At 34.1% G+C, this 21157-nt stretch overlaps 1 protein-coding gene across 2 annotated transcripts in view; it reads left to right on the forward strand.

Moving 5' to 3' along the window:
* The window catches only part of LOC149786032 (E3 ubiquitin-protein ligase rnf213-alpha-like), a 354737-nt gene that overhangs the window by 76361 nt on the left and 257219 nt on the right, over positions 1–21157 (forward strand). For both annotated transcript variants that reach the window (XM_089976319.1, XM_089976318.1), the window contains exons 18-21: positions 1343–1496; positions 10504–10724; positions 15379–15534; positions 18975–19136. In XM_089976319.1, the coding sequence (XP_089832445.1) occupies positions 1343–1496; positions 10504–10724; positions 15379–15534; positions 18975–19136 (693 nt within the window). The remainder of the gene's footprint in view (positions 1–1342; positions 1497–10503; positions 10725–15378; positions 15535–18974; positions 19137–21157) is intronic.

The raw sequence follows: 21157 nt of genomic DNA on the forward strand, positions 1-21157 counted from the left end.
TGTACAAATGATGCCAATCAACTATTATCAGTATTACACCATGATCTCAAGGACAGGGGACTTTTGTTTCAAGTCAGAATATTAACTAGGAAATATTTTATCATGCTCAGAAGAATCTGATAGAATACTTGAGACCACTTTTATTAACCTAAATAGAGCATGGATTCATCTGGCCCCCCTGGCTTTCCTAACACAGCTAGACCTTTATGCATATTTTTATCCAATGATGGTGTATCTGCATGTTAAAAAAGAAAGAAAAAAAACACCAGAACTGCAACCAGTATTGTTTGTACACTTCCAGGTTAAACAAGGAAAATTCTGTCCCCAGTACTTGATTAAAAGTCTGTATGCATGATAATCAAGATCAGATTCTTCACACTAGGAGAAAACTTTTCACCCCTTACAAGCCATGATATTAATCTTGCTGAGGCAGACATAAAAAATCAAGCACCATTTGTGATGACACCGTGACTGGTGGTTTTACCTGCACATATAAATTCTGAACAGACAAAAAAAAATTGATGATAAATAATGATTATTACAGTTGTAGTTATCAATTTTCAATAAATTCATTGCTGTCATTTGCAGTTTATGCATTTGCTATTTCTGTAGAGCACTATTTTAACAAGACAAAATACTAAAGCTATAGTTTTCTCTCTTTAACAGTACTGAAATGGAATAACTGGGTTCATCAAATTCATTTCCATTTTCATTCCAAATGAACAAAAATGAAAGGAAATGATAAATGAAAATAATAAAATCTCTGTGCATTTCTAATACCATTAATGATGAATGATGAGATGATATATGAAATGCATAATTTTCATCATCATCAGTTTCCATAATTACTGACAGAGGAAAGAATAATGAAAAGAGAACCAATTACACACACACACACACACACACACACACACAGAGGAGACCCCGAGTGGCCGAGTGGTCAAAAGCGCTCTCCGTTACGGATCACTGCCATCACACCACTGTCTGCGGTGGTTTGAGTCTCAGATTCAGCCAATGTGGGTATGTGAAAAAGCTTGCCAGTAGCTGCTCGTGGGTCAGTGGTTCTTTCTGGGGTTTTCCCAGGTTCTTCCTCCACCATTAATACTGGCTGCCATGTATAGCCTATCATGTGCTGAAAAATGGCGTTAAACCCCACAACAGCAACAACAACAACAACAACAACAACACACACACACACACACACACACACATTATAACTTTTAAATGATGATAGACAAATTATTATGTTTCATTCATATTATTGTTTTTCTTTTATTCATTGTCTATCATAAATAAAAAGTTATTAACTTTCAGTTACAGTGTATCATGTTTTGATTTTCAGGAAAATGCTGCCAACAAAATGATGAAAAATTTTGATGCTTCTTTGTTAAAGACGTGCAAATTTCTCAGAGACTTTACACCAGAAAAGACCAATTGTCTGAATCAATTTATCAAGTGCAGCCCTCTGATCCATTGGCTCAGGGAATCCATGAAAGGTCTGTATTATTAAATGTCTTTGCAGAAAAGAGTAGATCTCAACTGAAATGCTTTCTCTTTCTCTCTTTCTTCCTTTTCCCCATGCAGGCTCAAAGATGCAAAATAAGCCAGATGTGTCTTCTTGCATGTTGTAACAGGCAACTAACTGAGGCAAACAGTTTTGCTGTGGTTTGCATCCAGTGTCAGTGGGAAGGAGGATCCTGGTAGTTGAGCAGAGGAGAGGTTGAATTTTTGGCCACTTGGATGCAGCACACTACTTGGTCTCAACTTTGATAGATGGGCAGAAGGACCTGGTTTGATCAATCCTCTAGTCACATTTAGTTTCAAAGCCAATCTTAATGACAGAGTCAATTTTATTGATATCTAGACTCGCAAAGGACACCATCATGGTTATGGACACATATGCAGCTGCTTACAGAAACTATGATGAACATGGCCCCTTTGGATAGTGGCAAGGGGTTAATTGAATAAGGATTCTTCTTTATTCAAGTACATGATAGCATGTAGTATTGCCTGGCAAATGCATTAAATTAGAGTAAATCTCTGTTTCTCTCTGAGGTGGGTAGGAGCACAGGTGACAAAATAATGTTCTTTTGTTATGGGAAGATACACTTAGAATGCAATCAGTAGTGGGAGATCTGGTTTCAGAAGGATTAGGGACATGGAACTATTTTGAGTTAGTGAAATTGATTCAACTGATGAGAATCAGAATCTAAGAAAGTTGTCACCATATGTGATAACATAAAAACATAAGAGCTCGACCAAAAAGTATAAATAGCTGAGGTAAGGTCAGTTTTTGTAGAGAAACTCCAAAACACACATTGTCTTTGACATATTTATTCATGAAACTGTTATGTAAAAACCTCTAGAGAATCTTGTCATTTTTGCCTGAAATGGGGGTAGGAAACACATTTTGGGGTTACTTTTGAATATATCCAAAGAGATTTTTATTTAGCCAGATGCCTAGGTGTGTAAAAAATGTTTTTGACTGGCTATTTTGCAAGCACATATGCAGAAGGGTAAAAGTTGGGGAATAAAAGATTAAGGAATGAAATTTGGTTTACTTGTATAGCATCTGTAGAAGATGTGTCATGTACCACATTCAGGTTTCTTTCTTGAACTTTGAGGTCAAGGATCCATATTTAAGTTTTCCCTACCATTCTTTTGTCCTTTATAAGTTATAGCTGTTAAGGTATGAAGCTTGGAATGTTTATTAGATGGCTGTTATTAATCACACGGGAGATCTCATCTTGAGGGTTATGGTCTCAGCTCAGTATTATAAGTTTTCTCGTCTCTATCGATCCCACTCATTAACTTTGTGCTGTTTGAGATTAAGGGATAAAGTTTTGTATACTTGTTCTTCATCATTCGAGGTGTCTCACATTTGGGGTCCTGCTTTGAAAGTCAGCATCACAGCATAATCTTATAAGTTTTCCATCTCATTTTCCATTTTGGTCTACAACCTTCAGAGCTGTTAGAGATGGGATGAAACTTGGTGTACTTATATATCATCATTAGCAGTTGTGTTGTTTTCTCCATTGCTGGTACTATCTTAAAGGCCTAGGACTCCTGTTAAAAGTTTTAATTTTCCATAAGACTTTCCTGATATGCTCTTAAATCCTTTGAACACATGCATGCATATTCCACTCTAAAACTTCATTCATGAAACATTCTTTTGCTTCAAGTCATTTCATCTTTAGGGATGGTGGTAAAATATGTAGATGGTGTATAGTAAAAGTAAAGAGTGAATGGGAAGTCATTGTTTCATATAATTTCATTTTCTTTAAATCTCATTAACTGTGTGGGCAAGTCTGAGCTACTTGAGTTGGGATACTATTTAATTTTTAATTTTTAAGGTTTATTTGCCCTTCTCTGTCTTTACATGATGTATTTTGTCCATATGATTTCAGATGAGCACAACAGAAACTTTACATTGTTATTCTAGCTGATAGGAGTACATAGATTACAGTGTTATAATTACAAATACAAACAAATAGTTTTTCAGCTGGCACAGGTTGTTTAATTCTTTTTGGGTTTTAAAAAGTCACCAGTTATTCACAAATTTAAAAAAAATATCGGCATTTATTTGAAATAAACTGTTTGACCACTCTCGTTTTCATAAATGAACACTGCCATGCAAGACACCTAAGTATGCATGTTCATAAAGTTTGTGTTAAAAGATTTTGAACTTGTCATGTACTGGTAAGTTTTCAGAGTTAAAAATATTTAAATTGCTTGTGTAAGTGACAGTTTATTAAATATCTTTACCTGTTTCTAATTACAATATTGTAATATAGGTACTTTTGCTCTGTAAAATTAATTAGAATGTATTGTTTCAGCTGTGCTCATTTGAGATCGTATTGTTAAAATAAATATATGATGTAATTACTATAAAGGACACATAACTCTTACTTGGGGGATGATGTTGGCAAATATCATATCTTTCTTTGCCTGTAAATTGTATCTCCACATTACATCTCTGACAAATATTATGGTTATGAATTAATCTTTTGGAATTGGGATAAAATACAACACAAACATCGATAATTCTGTGCAACTAGTTTTGCATTTTCTGTATGCTTCGTCAGGCACAAAATGTTTTGAAAGAAATTGATGACGTCTTTATATTTTAAAATAACAATTAAGACATTTACATAGCGTCATAAATAATATGCACCATCATAACAATTTTATATATATGACACAACAAAAAAGATACATGATATCCTGAAAATTGTCGTTTGGAGAATTTCTGTCAAAAATGCCTCCAGATGAGTAATTGGGACTCTGGTATCAGCTCATACAAGACTACATTTGCCATTTTGGGTTGTTGATATCCAACAGGCAGGATATAATATGCAGTTCAACCATTTTACTGACAGACCTGTTTTGGAAATATGCTTTTGCTTTTTTCTAAAAGTACAGACATTAATAGAGGCAAACAATTGAAATGAAAAAAATGTAGGCTGTAGTAGAAATTTGATTTGCATGTTGTTTACAGAAATGCTGTATATGTATATTGTTTACGGAAATGCTGCAAAAGCTGGTTCATTGATAATGTATTGTCATACTTATACTAACATGCTTTGTATCACCTAATACCTCTACAGCTATGTAATAAGGGTCACTGCCAGATTTCATCATTTTATACTCTTCATGTCCTCACAGCATTTAGCAGGGGAGAAAAAGGTTTGTTTCATTTTCCTTTTCATGATTGTAATCGAGTCATAAAGAGGGTATGGATATGAAATATTCAATTTCTACAAAAATATAGCCAAATTTGATATTTCTGGATATCACTCCCTGTCAGAAAGAGAACCAGATATCATATTTCTTTGAAGTTATGCCCATGCTCACCTACCCACTTTAAGAAAGTTGTAGCAAAGGGTAGGGATGGAAAAAATAAGCTTATCTTCACTTGTGACAAAGGGGCAAGAAAAAAAGGTCTGTTGTGTTATGTATATTTAATGTGTATTGTTGTTAGTCTTTTTTCTCCATGGTTTATGGTATGTAAAATTGTAATTTAGAATTGACCTTGTCCAAACTCAAGTACATGTTGTACCTGACCTGTAGCATCTGTTTTGTAAACATCAGCTAATAGTTTTCCTAGGATTTTGGATTAAGTATTTAGATTACTGTATTATTAATGTAAACATGTTAATCAAAGACTAGAACAATGGAATTCCCCCATAATAATAACCTAGCCTACCTAGGTATTATCACATTCTTTATTATAATTTTAATAACAGATTTTATCTGTTTACAGCTTAGAATTTTCTAGAAATGAACTTTGGACCTACATCCAGTCTCTTTCTTAGTTATTTATATAGTCTTGTTTACTTTAAAAATTATTCATTCTTGCTTTGACATCTTTAGGCAGAATCAGTCTTACTGTTGTGTTCAGTATTTGATTTGGGTGAAATTATTTATTTAAATTAATATTCACTGGAAATACAAAGTGTTCTTTTATAATATTCTTGGACAGAAAAGTAAACATAATAATAATAATAATAATAATGACCTTATTTAAAGAGGGTAACACAATTAGCTAAAAACTAATCTACCTTGAGGCCCTCATACAAAGGAATTTATTTATTTAAGCTGCATCTCTGAAGCCACTGGATATATTGGGTTTGGAAGAAGGAAATAGAGTGAGCATTTCTAATCTCAACTGGAATACTATTCCAGAGCAGAGTTCCAGAGTATTGGAAACTTTTTTTAAATAACTCCTTATTTGGTTTGGGAATTTTATACTGTTTGGTAGACATGGATCACAGGTGGGGAGTATTACCAGGTAGCCTATACTGGAATAGTGATTGTAAATATTCAGGAGCACTATTATGAGATATCCTGTACATTAATTTGGCTTTTCTCAAACAGATTCGGTCTTTAATAGGTAATATTTTTAACCTACCAGCTAAACTTTCCTTGCTTTCTTTCTGGATTGATATTAGCCTAAATGCTCTTTTTTGAAGATGTACCAGCTTTGCTATGTTTTTATCATTTGAATTACCCCATACTGTATTACAGTAGTCCAAATAGGGTTCTATGTAACTGTTATAAAATAGTTTTCTGTGCCTTTCAGGGAGAAAATGTCTTATCCTACTGAGAAGCCGTAAACTTGAATTGGTTTTTTTACTGATATGTTTGATATGTTCAGTCCATGATAGGTTATTATCTACCAGAACACCAAGTAGTCTATCATGACAGACCATTTGCAGATTTGTATCCTTCCATGTCAGACATAGTTCATCACTATCAAGATTTGTCCTTCTTTGCCATGTTGAGATAAGTAATATTTTAGTTTTACCAGTATTTACCACCATGCCATTACATGTGCACCAGTTTTCCAGTTTGTTTAGTGCATTCTGTAAAGAAATTTCGAGCTCATGCTTTGTGTTTTGGATGTCTGACAATGTTGTGTCATCTGCATAGAGATCTGTAGATGATATTGAGTCTCTTAGTAAAAGTGGTAGGTCATTAATAAATAAAATGAATAGTAATGGACCTAGAATTGAGCCTTGTGGTCCTCCATATCTAATTGTTTCAGGTTCAGACAGAACATTATTTATGTAAACATGTTGTGTTCTCTCATTTAAGTACGAAGTAAACCATCTAATTTTTCTTTCATCACACTGGTAGATTTTCAGTTTCTTCAAAAGGATTTCATGATCCACCATGTCAAAAGCTTTCCTGAAATCTACAAATACAGTTCCTATCATTCTACCTTGGTCAAGTGCTTGAAGCCATTTATCAGTTAGGGAGATCAAGGCGGTCTCACAGGAATGGTTCTGTCTAAAGCCTGATTGATTAGGGTGTAACAGCAAGTTTTTGGTTAAATATGACATGAATGAGTCATGGACATGTTTTTCAATCAATTTTGACAAGTTTGGTAGTATTGAGATTGGTTGGTAGTTATCAGCATCATCCTTAGGACCAGATTTGTGAATCGGAGTTACTTCTGCAGTTTTCCATATTTTGGGGACAGATGAGGTTGCAATACTTAAATTAATTATGAATGTTATGCTATCTACAATAGCAAAGGCAGAAGATTTAATGAGTCGTGGACCAATCTGATCAAATCCTGTAGCTTTCTTGGTATCAAGTTCACTGAGACATTTTTTAACAAAGTTTTTTGACACTGGTGGGATAGAGAAACATACCTCCTTAGAAATTTTGCTGCTGCAGAACTTTTTCAGTTCATTAAAGTTGTTTTCTATCACTGGCTCTTTTAACTTTGTGGTAATGTTGATGAAAAAATCATTGAAAACATTTGCAATGTCAGTTTCATCAGTGAGTATGGTGTCATTTACCAGAAGTGAGTGAATTTTATTTGTCTGTTTTTTGTGCGTTCCTCCAGTGAGTTCATTGAAGACTTTGCAAATGGAGTTTGTGTTGCTCCTTTTGTTTTCAAGCAATGATTGATAATAAGTTTTTTTAGCTTTTTTAATCATACTTGTTATTTTATTTCTCCATACTTTATATTGTGCATGGTTTTCCATAGCCTTGAATTTGTCTCATGTTTTCTTAGCATCTAAGATTTCAGTAGTAAGCCAATTAGGTTGAATTTCAGTCTTTACTCAATGTACTTTCAGTGGTGCATGCTTAGATACTACTTCCATGAATAAGTCAGTCCACACCCTCATGGCTTCATCTATGTCATCCAGATTTTGGATCATATTCCATGGAACTTTATATAGGTCATTGAGAAATTGTTCTTCATTAAAATTTTGAATGATCTGTAAGTGATCGTTCTATGTGTATTTTTCTTATTTTTCTTGCATTTAACCTTTCTTGTCCAAAAAGTAGGATAGTGGTCACTAAGACCAACATTCGGTACATTAACACAAGCCACATTGTCTGGTAGGTTGGTATAAATGTGATCAATAAGAGTGCTTGATTTTTCTCTTACTCTTGTAGGCTCATTTACCAGCTGGTCTAGGCCTAATGATTCAATAAATTCCATCCAGTTGTTCCTTATTTGAGTATTGAGAAGGTCCTTATTTATATCTCCGAGTATATATGTTTCTTTCTCCTGTGCTAGAACATTTTCCATTAGTTCCAAAAAGTTATCATTCCAAAATGCTTTGGAGGAAGGTGGTCTATAAATGAAACCAGCTAGGAAAGATTTTGCATTATTTGGAAAAATTTCCACCCAGATACTCTCAATTTCATGTGACTCCAAGTCAAGTCACCTTTTTACATTTACATCTTCCCTAATGTATACAACAAGTATAGTGAACTCAAGACACCTTGGATTATGTTATTGTGATTAATATGAAGAACGTTAGTACATTGTCACACCTCAGGTCACTGGTACATTAATACATTCAAGACTACGTCCACATTAACTGATTCAGTGCTGAATCTTATTTCAACCCCACTGGAATTTAATTAGAACTTTATTCATTAGAACTGGTGATAGAATGTTTTGGACTATATGGGATTTAATTCGCAATACAGTTCTTTTTAAATTTTAACTTTGTATTCTTGGGAAATAAATTATTTGTTGAATTTGACAAAACTTGTTGGTTTGAGCTCTTTTCTGTTACTTTGTTTAAGACCATAGGGTTGTAATTGCAGGCATTTACATTGTTTTGTATGTTAAGTCAGAAGTATCAGCAAAATTATTTTCTCCTCTTTGATTGGCCCAGCAGGATAAGAAACATTATTTATTCAATAAATTATGTAATCTATTTTTTCACATGTTGTTTTGGAAAGTGACCCCCTCTCACTCCATAAAAGTCAGTTACGTTTTAAAATTAATTTTAAATCTTATCAGAAAGCTTGAATTTCCTAAATGTGAATAAATACCAATTAACTTTCACTTTAGTGTAGGACAGTAATGTGTTAGAATGGTGCTGTATTTTTCCCTCATGTGACAGAGTAATCTACCTGACTTGTTTACCTGCATTGTAATGAGCTTGGAACTATTTTTAAAAAGAAGAAACCCTTGTTGTCTTCTGCTATGCCTTATGGTATTATCAAAATAAAACAACAGCAACAGCAGATACGTGAAAAAGAACTTCATTCATAAAGCAGCTGATGGTCTTTCCAACTTTGATAACACACCGTACAGAACATTTTGGCAGATACAGACATACACACGCACATGAAGTCAAGCTATTTGGTAGAGCTCCAGACAAACACAGGCAATACACTTCACTGGCTACAAAAATACAAACTTTTTCAAGGGCTGATGCAGAGTCAGCACGAAGCTGAAATGTCTTACATCAGACCTGTGTTTTTCAAACATTGTCAAACAACCTAATCAGTGTAATCCAACTCAAGAGTATACATCGAAAGATTGCTTTGCGACCTCAATGTTGGCTTAAGGACATCCACATTAGTGCAACCACTTTGAAAGGATAGTAAATTTGACTATTATACCCTTACTTGAACTGAGTTAAGACTGGCACAAGCTGGTTGGTTTGGTTTCTATCTCCTTTATGAACACTCTTCTTGATTTTACGAAAGGACCTCAAGAGGTACACTTAATAGAAGCAATAATTTACTCCAATGACTAACACACAAACTAGCATGTTAGAATAATAATACCATTGACATAGGATAAATAATTAAGTAACCACTTACTTGCTATTTACCCCAAAAATAAAACACAAGGGCAAGAAGCTACATAGCAGTTACCTGTTACCTAATAGATAGTGAACACTCACCTATTCTACCTGCAAAAAATAGTTTAATAATTATAAACACTTTGGGAGTTTTAGCTTTAGGTAAACTGATTTTCTGAATTAAAATGTCAATACAAAAACAACACCCACTTATTAAAGTGTTAAATAACTCCATTTATGATCTTCCAGCTCCAACAAACTTATCTATATTTCCAGGACGGAAAATATAAATTGCCAAGAAAATCATGATCTTGACATATCCCCACAGTCACATCACACTTCATTAGAACTGTGTACCCAGTGTTGTATCATTCCATTGCCTGCAATAGAACATTTTCCAAATTTGACCTGATGAAGTTAAACATTATCCATATAAAAGATAATTAATTACTTATTGTTATTTTCATATGACATCCATAGATTAAATGTGATAATACAGTAATATCAAATGTTTTTATGTTTCTATTTTCTCATGTGTAGAACGTGTGGACTTGGGCTCGACAGTTCACCCCACCGCCCTCATTAACATATTTGTATTAATGCACAATGTTACATCAGTAGTACATTGCTCCAGGTGCTCATTGTGCAAATACTTCCAACATATAATAATTATAATTGTTTTCTTGTTTTTTTCTTCTTCTTTTATAAGAAGGGCATATGTAGCTAGAGTCTACTACCTTTATACAAAATGAGAGGCATTAATAGTACCTGATTAATAGTGTATATGTGAATCAGCTGGCTATATTGGGACAGTGCAAGGCTATTTTAATTTAATTGGAAAATATTAGTGAAAATAATTATCTTGTTGTTGTGTGTACCAAGACAAGGAAATCCCAGTTATGGGTTACATTATTTATTGACATTCTTACAGGAGGTCTGAAGGAACTGAAGGTGTTTGTTGATCTTGCCAGTATATCAGCAGGTGAGGGGGACATGGAGATTGCCAAGGTCAACTGTCTTCATGCTGCCACTACAGGATATGCTCCCCTTATTTTTGACCTTGATGAGAATTCTGGGTATGAGGCACTATTGGACAAATGCCAAATTTTATGGAAGGAGCTGAAAGCAGATCAAAATCTCCCAGCAAAACTGGTATGTAAAATGATTTACTAGAAAAAAAAGTTCCCTGGCTTATCTTAATGTTGGCCATCTGAGGTACAGCTCACCCAGAAGGATGTCAGTTTAACCTATCATTGGAATAATTTTTAAGACCTCGAACACTTATAGATGTCTTGCATACATGTAGCATACACTATGCATGGATACAACTATATGTGTTGTTTTTATTCCTCTGGACTAGGCTAAAATAATGAAAGGTCACATGGACAAATCCTGTTTAGGTCGACTAGTCATAGAACAGAAGAGTTTATGTGATGGCATGTTGTCCAATGTCTGTCCATCTGATAGCAAAAGTTTCTTGTCATTGCTGTTAAGAAACTACTTGGAGTGTTGCAATAGGTCTAGTTAGTCCTGAACAAAAATGTTGCTGCTCAGACATGCAACATGGCCACCACAGCAACATTCTTAAAAAGCATAGTCTTTTTATTTTTCACTGACAGTCATATAGTTGAGTCTAGTTTGTCTTAAATGAAAATACATTTATTATGGCTGCTACAGTGGCTAATTTTAAAAACTTGTTACCTTAGGATTTGGGGCCCCAAGTGGCTGAGTGGTCTAAAGTGCTCACCGTTCCAGATGACTGCCATCTCACCTCTGTCTGCATGGGTTCGAGTCCAAGGCTCGGCTAGCATGGGTATATGGGAAAGCCCGCCAGTAGCTTCTCGTGGGTCGGTGGTTCTTCCCTGGCTTTTCCAGGGTTCTTCCTCCACCAGTTATACTGGCCGCCATGTATAACCTATATTGTGCTGAAAAATGGCGTTAAACACTAGAATAACAACAACAAAAACAACAACCTTAGGATATCAGAGATGGTTTCAACACTTGATCATTAAAGAGGCAATGCTGTCATTTTTCATAAATTTCACCATTTTCCCAGTCTAAGCAAAGTTTGGAAGGAAGAAAATGATTTGTTAAAAAAGCTAACTGAAATCAACCATTCTTTGAAATAATCACAATTTTAGGTTTAAATGATGTTAAGATAATCAGTTTAAAATTAAGAGGTGCCACCCCTTTATTCATTCACTGAAGTCGCTTGTAATTCTGTTATATTTTGGGTGTGCTCAGAAGTAGTGATGTGATACATTTGCCAAAATTTGTTAGCGACTAATCTAATTTGCATGTGGCAGACAAATTGATTTGAGATCGAATGAAGAGAGGCAGACTTGATTTTTTAAAGCAGATATTAGAAGAAAAGCTTGCATTAGATACAAATTAGACTTGGGTGAATATTGGTATTCAGCTGGTTCATTGGAATACTTTGAAGGGTGAACACTGGTGGAAGAAAGACCCAGATATTGCTGATCTCCATATTAACTGGTGAGCATATGACACAGACTTGTAAAAAATTATGTACATCAGTTGTACCTTGAAAGAAAAAATACTCGTAAATGATAGGCAAAGTATTACATCATATCAAATGCAAAATGAGAATAGTGTATCACATAGGAATCACCTTATATACACAACATAGTGTGGTGTTGGTTTCCAATGTTTACAATGGTGACATCATCAAATCTGTGTTCAGCTTTCAACAGAAATCTGCCAATCAACTTAGATTAATTTGTACATATGGCCGGGTTTCTTAGTTTGAGGGAGAAATCACACGTCTCATAATGTGATGAAATATCAATATTATCTGGTTTTAATGGAACCCAGCAATGTTTAGGATCAATATCATTCAATATTCAGTATTATTCAGATTGTAGGCTTTTGAATTTTTCTGTCTTTGAACCTTTCCAGATTTGGAAAAGTGATGTAAGGTGGCTCATAGCATCTTGTATTTGTCTCTATGTCTTTTTATGTCAGCTGGTGGTTCTTTCTTCCTTGGCTGGGGCTTTGACTTCAGGAGCATTTGTCTATATACCAAGTTTTCAGTAAGATTCCCATTAAATATAAGAAGTTGACAGTATTTTACCTTTTCAGCATCCAGGGTGACAGTTCTTGCACCTTTTTGTCTTGTGGGGTATCCCTTGAATGTGGGCATTTTTGATCCTCCAGCTTCAACCTTGAGTTTGTTCTTTAATTTGAACTTTAGTTATTCCAAGGGTATCTTCAAAAGTAAGCCAATTATGTGGGTGTCAGTCATCTTTCTCTCAATTATTCTTTCTATTAGAGGCACAGCCTACACATCTATTTGGTTGCTCTGTATTACTTTAGGTAGATTGTGGAGAAGGCAGTCTCATCCTTGATGCTTTCAGCAGGATCCCTCACAGTGTGAGTATGCTTAAGATCTCTGCAGGTCTGTGGCACTCCTCCATTTCTTCAGGTTTACATGTTGGTTCCTGGTTCCATTGAGCTGTCAGTACCATCTTACCACCAATAGTCTTTATTTCTAGGAGGAAGTATGTGCTAAGCTTTGTTCCTGCTATATTTTAGTCTTAGTAATGTTAACAAGTAAGCAAGATTGAGAAAAAGCTGAGAAGATAAAAGGTAAAGGTCATAAAAGATTTGTTTCTTGTTTTTGTTTAGCATACTTTTACTACTTGTTGCAGTAATACAACACTAATCACTGTTGCATTGCTTTTCCTCTCAGGACACAAGTCCCCTCCAGGCTCTCAATTCCTTCCTTATTAGTATGGAAAGCTCTAAAACAAAAGGAACACTGTCCATTCTGACCTCTGTGTCAAAGGCCCATACAGGATATGCCTTCTGTTTTTTTCTTTGTATGCTGTTCATGATCAGACATGTGCATTTCACTCCACAGATTTGCCTTCATTTTTGTGTTTCCCAGATGTATTTTGTCATAATTGTCTGTATTTCTGTGTTGTGTAAGTGATAATCCCCTACATCCTACCTAATTTTAGTGTTAATTTGAATTGCTTATATATATATATACTTTTTTATGCCATGCTAATTAGCAAGTGCCACTATGTGTAATGTTTTTCAAATTCCAGATTGACATTTCCTCCAAATTCATTCATTGTTTTATGTAAATAATTGTATTATTCAGTTTAAAAATGTGTTTCCTTCATTTCATATGTTGTTTTATGGAAATAATTTGAATATTGATATATTTCAGTATGGGAAGCATATTTACCTCAATTCAGATACTGTGTACTGAAATATTTTTAAGATCTTCGTATTGAAGGTGGAAATGTCATAAGGTGTTGGAACTGTGAAAAGAAAAAGGTCACTTGGTATACTCACACTACTTGTTTAGTTTGTACACAATCTGATGGTTATCTGTTCTTTTGTTTATGGCCAGAATAAATTTGGGATCTTGCTGAGAGTTGGCAGGCCTATAAGGGGATGAAGAAAGGGATATAAGGGTTGGAAAAGACTGTTCCTTTTGTTGTAGTTGTTATAGAACTTTATATATTAATGTTGTTGTTGTTGTAATTGTTGTTATGGGTATAATGCCACATTCAGCACATGGTAGGCTATACATGGAAAATATCGGGAAAAACTACCAACCCATGGGAAGCTATTGGCAAGCTTTCTCATGTATGTATGCTAGCAGAGCATGAGACTCAAACCATGCAGACACCAGTGAGATATTGGTGATTTGTAAAGGTAAGCGCCTTAGACCACTCAGCCACCTATACCAATGGGAGGAGGGAATTACAAACTTGGATGAGGGGATTTGTGTCCTGAAAGAGAAAGCTTTGCAATTGTGATAGGTAACTATTTAATAATTAAATTTTACAAAACACATTATTGTGCATTTTATGCAAAGAAAACAGGAGCTAAGTGGAATCACAAGGACACGCTGATGTAACCAATCTTTGCTGGCCTGGATTGATATTGGACCTTTGACACTAGACTTATGATATGAAGTGTGTTTCTGCATCTTCTGAATTTTTGGAAGAATCGACATGAAGTTCAGGAAATTTTGAATGGTGAATTGCAGAGTATACGAACTTGTTTACCTTTTCTGTGGTATGACATGGTGCATCTGTATTAAACTGAAGAATATAAAATGCTAAACACAAAATGAAGATAAATCTTGTACTAAGATTTTACATGCGTAATATTTCATATGCATCTTGTTGACATTGCTGCACATGTTAGTGCAACTTTCTTTACAGCAAGTTTGTCAGTGTAGTGTTTTTGACAGCAAGTTTGTCAGTGTAGTGTTTTTGACAGCAAGTTTGTCAGTGCAACTTTCCTTATAGCAAGTTTGTCAGTGTAGATTTCCTTGCAGCAAGTTTGTTGGTGCAGTTTTTCTTATAGCAAGTTTGACAGTGCTGTTTTCCTTGCAGTATGTTTGTTGGTGCTGTTTTCATTACAGCAAATAGGTCAGTGCAGTTTTCATTACAGCAAGTTTGTCAGCACAACTTTCCTGACAGCAGTTTTGTCAGTGCAGTTTTCCATACAGTAATTTTTGTCAGTGCAACTTTCCATACAGCAAGTTTGTCATGCAGCTTTTTCTTACAAATTTGGTAGTGCAACTTTCCACACAGCAAGTTTGTCAGTGCAACTTTCCTTGTGGACTAAAAGTCATTAGTATCATGTGACATTTTTGGCACTAAGTTTTATCATGATTTTTATTACAGCATGATCAAAATGTAAAGAAAGGTTTATTGTCTGGAAACTTTGCAATTTACACATTTGTTTTTGAGTATCGATTTCATTGACTGATATATCATAATTTTATTTCAGTAAAATTTCCTTTTATATCTTGCAGCTTGATACAAACCGTCATCTAGAATGGCTGAAGACTGTTAAACAAGCACATGGGTCAATAGAAGTTACCTCCCTTGCCCAAGCCGAGGCAATCAATTCCAAGGGAATCTTTTGTGTCGGAGCATTGACTACTGCTAAGGACACCAAAATGGGCTTGGTGAGTTGTTGTTTTTTTAAACATTACTTGAGTATGATTTGTCATAATACACAATACGAATTCACATGGCTTTTAATGTGTTGGTATAAAACAGTTTGGTAAACCATTCATGTTTTTATATCAAATTCTGAGCCTACACACAGTGTAAATTATGCATATAAATATGGTTTCAAAAGTAGATTATTGGTTGTATAATCTTTAGATGAGTGATGAATTTTCACAAATTTACACAATATAGAATAGATTTACTAATGGACAGGTGGACTAAGAACTGAAACTACCAATTTGCTCAATCCCATGTACAACCAGGTGGACTGATGGAAGGGTGAACTGTACACATGATACATTACAGCTTAAGAAGAAATAATAGAGAAGTAGTCAACAAAGTTTTTTATTACAAAACCATTATGTGATTATTAAACAGTAAATATTTATATATCATTGGCATTTCTTGGATCTCACCCTCTTCTGCATGAGGTTATATGCATCTGTTGATCCATTCATTGACATGTGCTAACCCTAGCCCATATCTCACATAAGGCTCAAAATTGCTTCTCTTTCTTTATGATACCTGATGGTATATTTTAAGAAGAAACCATTTATTGGAGCAAAATGTATTTCTTCAGTAGTACTTACAGGTACCTGATCATAATATTAACAAATCTTAACAAACCATTTCTGCTAATACACACCCAAAAGACCATACACTTCCACTCTGTAGTAACTAAAGACTGATGGATTAGGGGCTACAGTACTACCCATTTATCTTGACATCCTTGGGACCAAGGTATTATTGTCTCCATAAGTGGATGTCAGGATAAATTTTGGGAGGTTGGGTGTCTGAATTTTTTGTGTGTGCATACAAATAAAATTTGTTAGAGGTGAAATACAGGTATATTGATGACTTACATTTGTGTAGTAAAGTCCATAATGTGTTAAGTACTGTTCATGTATATGAAGAATTCCATGAATTTGAGTGTAGATCACATGTTGGAAAATTCATTTATCATTCACATCCCATTAGAAAACACAAATAACACATATATTAAACAAATGGTAGTCCTCATTTGATACATAATTTATTGTCAACAAATGTGTTACTAAACAATTAACAATGATATTCATTGTAACCAGTAGGTTGTGGCTGTATAGTTGATGGTTACATGCTACATGTAAATGTATCTTCTAGATTTTGGTTAGCCTGTGAAAACTATCATCTTACTGAGGCTATTCATAGAGAAATGAAAACATGTGAAAAGTTCAAAAGTTTCACAAACATCCTTACAAGAAGTCACACCTTCATTCAATTTAACTGCCAGAAAGCATTAGTTTTTAAAGATTGGAAATTTAATTAGCATTTTATACTGCAGTTTGTAGCAATCATAATCATAAACTTTATTCCTGGAAAAAGGAAACTTTAACAGCACTATAAAAGGTGTTCCAATCACTTTGAAAATGCAATAATTAATCAGATTCCATTGCTTTTATTTAAGTTTGGTGCTGACTTTTTTAGATGAAAGGTGTTTTTTTTTTGTTTTTTTTTGAAGATTGTAGTCAGCTTGCTTTGATGAAGAGAGCAAGTATTACTGAAGTCACCTTGAAATGCCTATTTGTTATTGACAGCAACATCAGATAATTGTAGAACAATGTATAGGGTGGAATTTGCAGCTTGTTGGCATAAAATATTAGAAAATAAAAGATTTGTTCGATTTGGGACTTGGGCATCATGTTGACATACACATTTATTTTTTTATCTCGGCATCAACATAAGCATGACAAATTTGGTAGTAACAATAGACCATGAGCTTGGGATATTTTTGTTGATATAGTGGCTCATCAGCACAAGTGATGTCGATGTAAGTGTGTAGGACTGTGGTTAGTGTATTCTAGGGAAGACCACTCCTGTCTGACTTAATCTTCTTGCTAAAACATGCCATGTGATGCGCAGTATACAAAAAATTGTCTTATGGTAGGTGTATTTGTACGGTAGTGGATGTTCTCAAGACATCTTATGATGAGGGAAGTATTTTTAATAAAAACATATTTTAGTGGAAAAAATTGATATTCGTCAAATAACTTGTTCCCGAAATAAGAGTTACAAGAGTTATTGCCATTTTTAGCGTTTTACTGCATGCAGTATAAGACACAATGTTGTAACTGCAACTAGTCTTGCATTTTCAGTGGATTTTGATAAAACTTGGTGTATATTATGTTCATCATTTGAGGATGTACTTATTATTCAGTCACTGTGTTCCTGCAGTTTTCGTATGAGTTACTACCCTTTTTATCAATATACCACTCAGTCTTATGACCTCAGTTATTCTTACAGTGTTTGATTGTTTGCTGTGAAACAATGAACTTCATTACCAGAAGATGTGCATATTGGCCAAGTACCATTTTCCTGCCATTTATTTTAAAGAATTACAGTAAACTCTTGGTTTACATGTATTCAACTTACTTGCATCCTGCACTTATGCAAATTAATATTAACACCCATGCAGAAAAGTACACCCCAAGATGCGTTTTATTCATGTATATACACAAATGGGCAGTATCCAGGGTTCCCAAGTAGGAACCCATCAGACTGCGATAAACATTTGGCTCCCCATTGATGGATGGAGTCATGTGAATTTGAGATATGTGAGTTAATTGGAGTGGGGGTTACTGTATTGCTATTCTTCAACTGCAACTGCTTTAGCAGATTTCTGTGTTCTTTTGAAAGGTTGAACATACTGTGATCCTCATAAGAAAATATAAATATCAACCAATATACTTCCATGATTTTGTCATAGTTATATTTTTTAATTTACTGTGAGTAGGAATTGAAGCTTATGATAAAGCTTTTGGCTGTCTAACATTTCAATCTTTACGTTAACATGGTATGTTTCTATTAATACCCCCATTACTTGCGAACGTTTGTGGAAAATCTTGATTTTGTCCTGTTTGTTCAGAGAAGTGTCACCAAATGAAATTGAGCTAGTTTGTTTTATAAGCATATGTAGATGAATTCATTAAATATTTAGGTCAGTATGGGTTACCTTTTTGAACTTTTTGGGACTTGGATATTTTTGACAAAAACATTTGTTAGCATAATTAAGAAAAATCATTTAAGACTTACAAATGAAATTTGTTAGACATTTTCTATTCATATGTAAATAGAGAAGATAGATTTTCAGGCCATTATAGCAATTTTTTAACATTTTTGTAACTTTGTGATGAAAATATTGTTAATAATTGGTATGAATATTTGATATAGGAATATTGACAATATTTTTTTTGTCAAAGTGATTTGAATTTTTGGGCTTGAGGGTTTTTTAAACATTTTTTTGAGTTTTTCTTATGTTTGCATTTGTGTTTCACAAACACAGACCTTGTTCCTTTTGAGTTTCTAACTGATAGAAGGTTGAAAGTGCTTCAGTACACATTTTCTTTTCTCCCAGTATCTTCAGAATACTCTGCATTTGACAGTCCCTGACCATGACAAGGAGTTCCATGGTCACAGACAATACACATTTGAACAACTGCAGGATCTTCAGAGTCGTCTGATGCTGGTGGCTGGGAAGGCAGAGCAGGGGAAAGATGATGTTGACAGATTTATGCTGGTCAGTGAAGAAACTTTGATTAACTAACAATTCAGTCTTTTGGTCAATCAAACAGTTGGAACCTAATGAATAAGACCATTGAATAATAATTTAAATAAAGAAAATCCACTCAAATTCAAAAATGAACACAAAAATAAGACTGATTCTGCTTTGAATGTTAAGACAAGAATCAATAATCCTTGAGTAAACAATTTTATACACCATTTTATATACCCCTCCACTTGACGCGATTATCATTTTCTGGAAATACTCTGTCAGCTTATGGAAAATTTCTTTTCTGGAACTTTCTAAGGTCAGAATCAAGGTTATCTTTAACTTGAACTGAAGTAAACACATTTACATAATAATGATCTGAATATTAAATCTGTAATCATAGAGAAGTATTAGTTATGTATTATGCTGCTTATAAGATAAATGTCAATAGTTACTTAGACCACTAACTTGATTTTGGACTAAGGTCTGTTACAAAATATGTAACATATTGTCATTGAGAAAAGCCAGCTAACAATACAAATTAAATATACATAACAATACAAATTTAAAAAAAATTAAGTAAAATGTTAGCAAACACAATAAAAACATGTATGGGCAAAATAATTAATATAAACTAGAGCTATGGTTAGGAAGGAAGAATTATAGAAAGTAATGCTTTAGCAATACAGACATCATTGATTTTATACAGAGTAAAGGTGAACATAGAGAACATAGACCAATGATACTGTTTGTTAAGGAAAGCTCTTAACAGAATAGAACATAGTTATATAGAAACCATCTAAAGATATATGCTTTGGAAACAACTTTTCCAAATGGGTTGAAATATGGTATAAAAACATCTACATAAGTAAATGGAATAAAAATAAACCAATCAAATGTATTGATCTGTGAGATGGGGATGCTCTGTGTCATTGTTATGTCATGTCAATCAAAGCACTAGGCAGAAGGATAAATAATAATAGAAATATAAATGGTTTATCAGTTCCAAATTTGGATAAAGGACTAAAAATGTTCCAGCATGTAGATAACTGCACAAATATTTAGGAGATAATTATTAATTTTAAATTTTAAATTCAAGTTTATTTTTATAGGAGATTATTACTTGTTAAAGCATTTAGAAAAAGAATACTGTGATTTTGGAAAAGCAAGAGGCATAGAGGTCAGCCATGAAAAAACAGATATCAGTTGGAAATTGGAATGGGAACCATCCCAGTTTACCCTCCAGACTTTTAAGAAATCAACATTTAGTCGATCATGTGACTTCAGTCCAGAAGTCATGCCTCTTATGAAGACCTTGTGGAAAGGTTTAAAGCTCAGGAGTCAAAAATTCGTTTTGCTACAGAAAGGTATATATGTTTAGTCTTGTTAACTGCAAATGGCTGTAGCAGGTAACAATACTCGTTGTAGAATAATGTTTCCCTGGTCTTTTCTGTCAGTGTACGGCACCCAATCATGACCAGTTGTAGGTGCCATAAAAGAAAGAATGAAAAATGAGGCAAAATTGAAAGTATATTTTTCCAAGTTTATAGTTGGCTCTAAAATGAGTCATTGTAAAGTTCACCTTTTTCTCTTGTCTGTCCTGTCAGACTGCAGCAAACAATCTTAACCAATACTTTTTGTTTTCACTGATATTGTGAGGAAAAAGTGAGAAAAGAGGCAAAATTTAAAGTATGTTGTTTCTGACTTTATGGTTAGCTCTAAAACGAGTTGTTTTAAGCTTCACCTTGTTTATTGAATTAAGTCAGTTGCATTAAATCATTCAAATTTCTTTTTATCGTCGTCACTCCTGAAAAGTCACTGGTGAAAGTTCAGGTCCAGAAGTTATATTTATTTGGACTATCATAACAATTCTAAGATATCTCTCATTGCCCAAGATGGAATTTATCAAGACAATGTATTGTAATTATGTTTATCAAATCCAAACTTTAGCAAGCACAGATTGCCTTTAAAAAGACCCCTAGTCAATCAAACATAGCTCACTGTATTGCAATAAAGAAAAGGATCAAATACTGTGGTTTAAGATGAAA

Source organism: Sinohyriopsis cumingii, chromosome 12 (assembly GCF_028554795.1).
Source record: "Sinohyriopsis cumingii isolate HCF-2022 chromosome 12, ASM2855479v2, whole genome shotgun sequence".
NCBI classification, from domain to species: domain Eukaryota; kingdom Metazoa; phylum Mollusca; class Bivalvia; order Unionida; family Unionidae; genus Sinohyriopsis; species Sinohyriopsis cumingii.